The sequence below is a fragment of the Callithrix jacchus genome, chromosome 9 (assembly GCF_049354715.1).
Source record: "Callithrix jacchus isolate 240 chromosome 9, calJac240_pri, whole genome shotgun sequence".
In the NCBI taxonomy this organism is placed as follows: domain Eukaryota; kingdom Metazoa; phylum Chordata; class Mammalia; order Primates; family Cebidae; genus Callithrix; species Callithrix jacchus.
In genome coordinates this window covers 103,282,310-103,291,651 of record NC_133510.1, presented here as the reverse complement: position 1 = coordinate 103,291,651, position 9,342 = coordinate 103,282,310, and the positions used below count along the sequence as shown (strand labels likewise).

The window sequence follows — 9,342 nt, the reverse complement described above, 5'->3', positions numbered from 1 at the left end:
TCTTCTTACACAGAGAGGCAGCTGAGGCAGGACAATGGGGCTCATGTAGACCAGATGAGGGCATGGGCTGCTGGGGTGGCCCCCGTTCCCCAGTGTACATGCTGTATCTGTGTAACATTTTGTATATTCTGGGGTTGGGCCTCCTGTATCATAGCAGAGGTTGGAGCTGGCACATGGGAAGGAGGTTCTAATTATTTGGGGCTGTGAAACATTTTTTAAAATTTTATTTTATTTTATATTATTTTAGAGACAGTTTTGCTCTTGTTGCCCAGGCTGGAGTGCAATAGCACGATCTTGGCTCACTGCAACCTCTGCCTCCCAGGTTCAATCGATTCTTCTGCCTCAGCCTCCTGAGCAGCTGGGATTACAGGCATGCACCACCACACCTGGCTAATTTTGTATTACGTATTGATATTGAAACTTACTTATTGATAGCATAGGACAGAGGAAGGAGGCAGAGATGGGGTCATGGCTCCATGGTGATGCAACTCCTGCTTATTTGGCTTTTTATTTTGGAACAGATATGATTAGCCCTACACTGCTTGGCCTGGTGTGTTCCTGTTTCCCTCATTGAGTCTTGGCTAGTTTGTGCAACTGAACCGCCAGTCCCAGAGTGTCTGAGCATGTCCAGCTGTGTTGTTGGGGACCTTCCAGGTGTGTTACCTGTATGCTGCCTGATGTCACCTGGGGGATTCCACAGGGACTGCCATGGAGCCTATGGGGGAACAGTGGGGCCCTGACGGTCAATAGGCTCAGAAGCCTAATCTAGCTGTGGCAGGGAAGGCAGGTGTCAGCATCCAAAGGCACTGACTTCCATCCAGCCCAGGTGTCTTCTATTTTATCTCCCTGCCTCCCCCGCCTGTCTGTACCTGGTGGCCTGTTCTGTCTGTCCCTCCAGAGTGCCAGCTGCCCTGCAGGCTCCCTCCTGGCTAAGTTCACGGCTCTGCCCCCTACTGGTCAGAGCCGGCTTCACAGGATGAGAGTGGGTTAAGCTCCATGGGCTTTCCAGGAAAAATGTCCCTTGGAAAAGATAGGGCCTTTTCACTGCTTCCAACTGCACCCTAGTAATGGCTTGGCCCTTCCACTCCCCTGAGCTCCAGCAGAGGACACATTCCCTGTCATACAGAAATGGGTTTTATTCTCAGCCAAGGGACAGCAGGACGGATGGAGACTGTCAGGCCATGTGGCTGTTTCCACAGCATCCCCATGCTTGTTGGGGTTGGGGGGGGTGGGAGGGATGGCAGGGGGCTGGCTGTTCACAGACTGGGCATGACAGGGAGGCTCACTGGAGGTGGCACACTTTGGATGGGGATTGTTGGGGGACAGTGTTCGCTTGTAATTGGGCCACAAGGACAGCACGGTGACTGATTTCTAGTGCTAGAGGCCAGCTGGTTAGCCATGCATAGGGGTGTGTGTGTGTGTGTGTGTGTGTGTATAAGTATTTATAGAACAGGGCAGGGGTGTATCACAGAGTGGACAGAAGTTTTCACCAACGGTCATGCTTGGATGTGTCAGCTCACCACTACCACAGACCATCACAGATGAAGGGGGCTGGGGACTTGCAGGCTTGGAAAGGGAAGTCTCTGAGGAGGGATCTGTTTAGAAGTGGAAGAGGGGCCTGGGTCTCTCAGGATGGGATCAACTTGCTTGACCCAATTGGCTAGCAGTTGGAGAGAAAGCAGAGAAAAAATGGGAGAGGGAAAAGCAAGGAGAGAGCTGGTAAGGCAAGTCAAGCATACGGCCATGCCACAGCAGTGGTGGGAGGGCCAGGGAGTGGAGGATGCAGGTGCATATGTGGCAAGGTTCCTGGAAAAGGGGCTGGAAGGGAAAGGGGCAGAAGATAGAGGAAGGAGCTGGAGCTTCACAGGTACTGCCTGGGGGCTGTGGCAGCCCTCCCCACCCTACACATGCTAGCCTCTCACATGGCACCAAGGCAGTACACCCACAGTTCAGACTGATGCTCAGCCCCCTTGGGCGTCCCTCTTCTCTGGTCACACTGTCTTCCAACCTGCTCTGCAGGGCCACCCCTTGTCTTGGAGAGCCCTATGCAACAGCCACCAGGCCCGATAGTCAACAAACACTGCTTGAACCAGGAGGGTGAAGCTAAAAGGGATAAATGGCTGGAGGGAGTGCCAGAGTCCCCTCTGGGCAGTGAGAAAGCCCAGGACCCTCTGAAGGGACCTGGGGGAAGCAGGGAGGGCAGGCAGCCGGATATCAGTGGCCATAGATTTACAAGTCTAAGAGTGGAGCATCAGCTGGTGGGGGTGGGGGAGGTGCAGGTCGCATAGGTGAGGCTGGGCCCTTCCTGCTTGGAAAGGCAGAAGAGAGCAGGCACTGTCGTCCCCTTGGCCGAATAGCATAGGCGACCCCTAGGAGCAATAGGCCAAGGTGCGTGAGCCCACTTGCTGGCTATGGTCCTTCAGCTGGGGCCAGAGACACTGCCTTCAGTCACATGCCAGCAGGTACGACAGTACCTGGGAGGGAGGCAAGACCTCATCTCTACTTAAAACAAAAACAAAAAAACAGAAACAAATTAGCCAGGTGTGTGAGGCAGGAGGATCGCTTGAGCCCAGGAGCTTGAGGCTGCAGTGAGCCATGACTGTGCCACTGCACTCCAGCCTTGGCAACAGAGCAAGACCATGTCTTAAAAAAAGAAAAAATTGGGGAAGATGGGAAGGAGGGCGATCACATCTTGATTTTCTCTAAACTTTAATTGAAATTTAGCTTTTCCTTCCATGATGAATGTTGCTAGGAACAAACCTCATTAGCGTTAGCAGCACCTGTTACTTTGTTACCACCAGAAATCACAGATATTTTCATATTACACTGCAGCTGTTGCAGGCATCTTGAGATATCATTTTTGCTCATCACTGCCTCAAAATTATAGTAATTAGACCCAACTTTGGATCTTGTTATTTAATGTGCCAATAAAGCATATCATGTAATATCACAAATATTTCCATAAACTTTTGATATTTATTTCCATTGATCTCTGTATTTTATTTTGTGCACTTAAAAAATCTATTCTGAGAAGTCCGTAGGCTTCCTCAGATATCAAAGACGTCCATGGCACAAAAAGGCTAAGGATGCTGGGGTCTAACCCAGAGTAGGTTTGCTGCCAAAGTGAGGTCCTGGAAGTATTCAAATACAAAGAAATGTGTTTTTACAATTTTCCATGAGGCACTCTCTCTTCACCTCCCTTTCAGGTTGGATACTTTTATGGGCAGAACCTGATCATTTTCCTAAGAAGAAAAAGGCTTGTACAAAAGGGGGCAGAATCCAGGATGGCTGTAGGCCAAAAGTGAAGATTCCAAAGTCAGACAAATAAGGGGGGTATCTCTTTATACTCAGTAGAAATGTGGAGCTGAGAAGGGGTGAGGCCCAGGTGAGCTCCATGAAGAAGGGTTGGGATAGACTCCCTCTGACAGGCAGAGGTTGCAATGAGCTGAGATTGTACCACTGCACTCCAGCCTGGGTGACAAAGCAAGACCCTGTCTCAAAAATAGAATTAAATAAATAAATAAAGAGTCTTCCCTAGAGCTCTTTAGTTATTTACAACATTTTACAAAACAATGTAGGTAAAGAATAAGGCCAATCTATAATCAGAGAAACAAAGTTTACAGCTGCCTAGGTTATAGCTGCCTGTTTTTATGACTCAAGTGTTATAATCACATTCCTTGGTTGAGACTATTTTAAAGTTCCAACAATTCATATTTGGAGTTATTTTCTTTTTCTTTTTTAAAAAATTGAGACAAGGTCTTTCTCCATTGCCCAGGCTGAATTGCAGTGGCATGATCTCAGCTCACTGCAGCCTCTGTGAGATAAAGTGATCCTCCTGCTTCAACCTCCCCAGTAGCTGGGACCTCAGATGTGAGCCACCATACCCACCTAATTTTTAAAATTATTTGTAGAAACTGGTTTTCACCCTGTTGCCCAGGCTAGTCTTGAACTCCTGAGCTCAAGCAGTCCTCCCAATTCAGCCTCTCAAAGTGCTGGGATTACAGGCATGAGCCATCGTGTACAGCCAGAGTTACTTATTTTACCAGTGGAAAGTTTCTTTGAGCCAAGTTTGAGAAGTGCAACCCTGAAGACATAGATTTAAGTTTCCTTGAATATATGCTCCAACTAGAAGCAGTTACAATTGGTTTTGTTTTGTTTTTTGGGTTTTTATTGAGACAGTGTTTTGCTGTTGTCCAAGCTGGAGTGCAGTGGCATGATCATGACTCACTGCAGCTTGACCAGCCGGGCTCAAGCAATCCTCCCTCCTCAGCCTCCTAAGTAGCTGGGACTACAGGCTCACACCGCTACTCCTGGCTAATTTTTGTATTTTTTGTAGAGTTAGGGTTTCACCATATTGCCCAGGCTGGTCTTGAATCCATGGGCTCAAGCAGTCTACCCACCTCAGCCTCTAAAAGTGCTGGGATTACAGGGAAGAGCCACCAAACCTGGCCTTAAGTGGGTTTTTAAAAGAGAAGAGAAGGAGCAGTTCTTAAATTGTTTATCAAGAATTTACATTGGTTTATTAAAATAACATAAGCTATTTATTGGCTATATGTTGCTCTTTGTATCAGAAATTCCAGGAACCTGGAGATAGTGAATGAGGGTACATTGTGCAACTTGTGGTAACATTTTAGGTAATTTGGGCCAGGCACTGTGGCTAACACCTGTAATCCTAGCATTTTGGGAGGCTGAGGCGGCAGGATCACTTGAGGTCAGGAGTTCAAGACCAGCCTGGCCAATATGGTGAAACCCCATCTCTACTAAAAATACAAAAATTAGCCAGGCGTGGTGGTGTGCACATGTAGTCCCATCTATTCAGGAAACTAAGGCAGGTGAATTACTTGAACCTGGGAAGGAGAGGTTGCAGTGAGTTGAGATTGCAGCATTATACTCCAGCCTGGGCATTGCAGCTAGACTTTGTCAAACAAACAAACAAACAAGGCCGGAAGCAGTAGCTCACACCTGTAATCCTAGTACTTTGGGAGGCCAATGGGGGTGGATCATAAGGTCAGGAGTTCAAGACTAGCCTGGCCAAGATAGTGAAACATTGTCTCTGCTAAAAATATAAAAATTAGCTGGGCGTGGTGGCCTGTGCCTATAATCCCAGCTACTCAGGAGGCTGAGGCAGAGAATTGCTTGAACCTGGAAGGCAGAGGTTGCAGCTAGTTGAGATTGTGCCACTGCACTCCAGCCTAGGCAACAGTGTGAGACTCTGTCTCAAAAAAAAAAAAAAAAAAGGAAAAGAAAAAAACAAAACTCAAACATTTTAGGTAATTTGTCAGCTAGTCTGGAAACTACAGGGAAAGAAATAAAAAACGAAAATGCCTTTAAACAATTAACCCTAGACATGGGTGGGAGAATGAGAGTTATATCTTATTCTCCTGTCACTCTGGGTCTAATAAATTTTACATACCTCACATTTTCCAGACTGCTCTGAGCTACTTTTCTTTCTCATAGTCATTCTATTTTCTCCAACTTAAAGTTGTAAGATCTCAAAAAAAAATCTCAAAAACTAAAGTTATAAGATTTCTTACTTAATCAAGTAAAGAATATTTTGTAAATCTTACAGTGCAGCCAACATTTTTCTGTTTATCTCTCATCCTTTAAAGTATGCCATTTCCAGGCCAGGCATGGTGGCTCATGCCTGTAATTCTAGCACTTTGGGAGGCCAAGGCAGGCAGATCACCTGAGTTTGAGACCAGCCTGGCCAACATGGTGAAACCCCATCTCTAGTAAAAATACAAAAAATTAGCTGGGCATGGTGATGCGCTCGTGTAGTCCTCAATACTCAGGAGGCTGAGGCAGGAGAATCGCTTGAGCCCAAGAGGCAGAGGTTGCAGTGAGCCAAGATCGCACCACTGTACTCCAGCCTGGGCGACAGAGCAAGACTGCATCTCAAAAAAAAAAAAAAAAAGCTCTTTCCATCCTGTCTCTCCTGTTTTTCAGCCCTTTCTCTTCTTTTTCCTTTTCTCATCACTTACATACTCTTTGATCAAGATCATTCTTGTTCTTGGCTTCAGCTACCACAAATCGTAAACCAGAATTTCCACCCAAAACCATAACCTCACAAAATTTCCACTGAGAAATCCTCAGAAAGCCTTAAAGGCAAGAAATTCAACAGGATCTTATTTCCAAAACTGCCTGTCCAACTATATTACTTAACTAATGGTGTGTCCCAAGCAAATAACTCAATTACCTCCAATGTTTATTCTTAATTTAATCTCTGGAATGTGTCCTTCACCTTCTTCCACCTCTACTGATACTGTCTTACCTCTTACCTGAAATAATGCCACCACCACCTCAATGCCCTTTCTGCATCCATTCTGTTCTCCATCCTTTGAACTGACAGCATAAATGTAAACATTTTTCTAATTCAGAAATATGAACATCTTCCGCATTTCACCCATCATAGAGGTCTTCAGGACTCACTATTTCCTATAAAATAATGTCCACATATTTACATTTACAATCTCATCTCCCTCCAACTCTTTTTATTGGGGGGGGGCCGAATTTTACTCTTGTTGCCCAGGCTGGAGTGCAATGGCGCGATCTTGGCTCACTGCAACCTCTGCCTCCTGGATTCAAGCGATTCTCCTGCCTCAGCCTCCCCAGTAGCTGGGATTATAGTCGCCTGCCACCATGCCCAATTAATTTTTTGTATTTTTACTAGAGGTGGGGTTTCACCATGTTGGCCAGGCTGGTGTCAAACTCCTGACCTGAAGTAATCCATCTGCCTTGACCTCCCAAAGTGCTAGGATTACAGGTGTGAGCCACCAGGCTAGGCCTAAACTCATTTTATAGTCTTGTGCTGGTGAATGTTTAACAACTATATTTCTAGGAGAAAAAGCCTTGCTTTGTTGTAAATACTGTTATCATGGCTGATTTCAAACTACCCTTGTGTACAAAAAGAGTCAAAGTCTATAAAATATTTGAATAGATTTATTCTAAGCCAAATATGAGTGACCATGGCCCATGACACAGTGCTCAGAAGGTTCTGAGAACATGTGCCCAAGGTGGTAGGCATGCAACTTGTTTTATACATTTTAGGGAGGCATGAGTCATCAATCAAATACATTTAAGAAATACACTGGGCCCGTCATGGTGGCTCACGCCTTAATGTCAGCGTTTTGGGAGGCTGAAGTGGGTGGATCACAAGGTCAAGAGTTCAAGATGGTGAACCTTGAACTGACCAACATGGTGAAACCCCATCTGTAAAAGAAAAAATAAATAAACAAACAAAAGAAATACGTTGGTTTGGCCGGGTGCTAAGGCCTGTAATCCCAGCACTTTGGGAGGCCGAGGCGGGCGAATAGTGATTGAGCTCATCCTGGACAACATGATGAAACCCCATCTCTACTAAAAATACAAAAATTAGCCGGTGTGGTGGCACACGCCTGTAATCTCTGGAGCTACTCGGGAGGCTGAAGCAGGGAAATCAATTGAACCCGGGCGGCGGAAGTTGCAGTGAGCCAAGATCGCGCCACTGCACTCCAGCCTGAATGACAGAGCAAGACTCGTCTCAAAGAAAAACAAAACCAAAAAAAACCATTCTGAGGAAATGAAAAAGAGAAGTAGGATGTGGAAAGATAAGTCAGCGACCGGTCAGCGATGGAGGTAGGAACAAGACCAGCGGAAGGAAGGAGGGAGGATTAAGGCCAAGAAGGTTAGCGGATTGGGAGTCAAGGGCCCAGGGACAAGAGAGCTGCTCAGGACCCTGGCGTCAGGGTCGCAGACCTCCCGCCCCCGCCCAGAGCCCGCCTACAGCCGGCGTTGGCCCCGCCCCGCCTCGTGCCGGCCCCGCCCCGCCTCCGCCCTCCCCCGGGTTTCTTAGGTGATGCTGCAGCCAAGATGGCGCCGACGGCAGCTGTGGCGGTCTGAGGGCGATGCTCTGGGTTCTTGGCGGCGGCTGTGGCCTTAGCCCGGGCCTCGAGTCTCTCCCGGTCGTGAGCGATCGGCGCCTCTCTTCCGGCCGGGATAGCCGGGACAGAGGGAAGACGGCCACGAAGAGAGGAGGCAGTGAGCAACAGGACGAGAGCGCGGCGCCTCTCGCCTCGGCACTATGGCAGGGATCATCAAGAAACAAATCCTGAAGCACCTTTCCAGGTCAGTGAGCGCCTTGGGCGTTGGGGCCAGTCCGCCTCCGCCCCAGCCGTAACTGGAGTCAGCCTGCGGCTTCGGGGGCGGCGGCGACTGGTGGCTGTACTGGAGGCGACCTTTGGACTTCCACGCTCCGGCCGGGGCAGAGGTCGCGGCCCCGATTTCTCGTCGCTGGCGGCTCCCGGGGCTGGCCTCACGAGTCGGGCCCCTGACGCGTCCTCTCCCCCGGCTGGCGCGCGGAGGAGCGCGGAGCACGGCGGGCTGGGATTGCTCCCGGCGCGGCGTCTGGGGGCGTCCCGGGTCCTCTCAGAGCGGTACTGCGCGGAGGTTGGAGGTGGCCTGGCGTCACCCAGGTGCCTGGTTGACGTGTTGGGCTCCAACTCGTGCTCGGTGCTCGTTCCCCTTGAAGCAGAGCGGTTCCGTTAACCGAGGGCGTCTGGCGCAGAGTGGACTCTCAGAGGAGGCTGTGTACTCAGTGAAACGTTAACCTTGTGATTGTTCTGAATTTCCCCCACCTTGGCGTTCCTGCTCTGAGGCATCAGAGGGTGTGTCCGTTTGCACTGTTAGGATTTGTTTTATGTAAATAAGCTGAGTTCGCAGCTTTGGCAAGTTCTTTCTGGAGTCATATGAGACCCACAGCATTCTTACTGAACATTTTTTTTTTTTTTTGGTTTTTGCTCTTTTTCCTCTGAAACTCTAAAATTCAGGGAATTAATCCATCTGTGGTAATTAAACCCAAGACGTCATTCTCTCCATTTCACAACGTGGTTTTAGTCAGAAACATGACTCAGTAAACTGGCAGTTTGTTACTGCTCTTGGCTTCTCCATGTTTGTCTCAAGATACAGGCTAAATGTAGGATCTTGTTCCAAGTTGTTACCAGCAAACTCAAATATCTTGGTTAGGATCCCTTTCTGTTCTATTTGTAAGTTACTTTTAACTAATTTTGGGGAGACACTCGGGTATGATGATAGATTTATATAGTAAACATAATTCTGATTCCCCAAATTGTCTTATACCACAGGTTATGTATTGGGAACAGAATTCCTACTTCTGTGATTCAGCAAATATTTTCCTCATTTATAATATTGAATAAGATATAGCATTTTTTTGAAAGTAGCAAAGTATAGCAGTGAGTGTGTGTGTGTGTGTGTGTGTGTGTGTAGTGTTATTTGAACTCCTGACCATAGGTGATCTGCTCTCCTGGGCCTCCCAAAGTGCTGGGATTACAGGTTTTGAGCCACCAC

General features: G+C 47.8%; 1 protein-coding gene across 5 annotated transcripts in view; it reads left to right on the top strand.

Annotated features, from left to right (window-relative positions):
• Positions 1-7,829: 7,829 nt before the first annotated feature.
• The window catches only part of BLTP3B (bridge-like lipid transfer protein family member 3B), a 94,543-nt gene continuing 93,030 nt past the window's right edge, over positions 7,830-9,342 (top strand). For all 5 annotated transcript variants that reach the window (XM_078337103.1, XM_002752898.7, XM_078337102.1 and 2 more), the window contains exon 1: positions 7,830-8,103. Coding sequence is in view for 1 of the 5 variants with exons in the window: in XM_002752898.7 (XP_002752944.3) it covers positions 8,060-8,103 (44 nt within the window). In the remaining 4 variants the exon portion in view is untranslated. The remainder of the gene's footprint in view (positions 8,104-9,342) is intronic.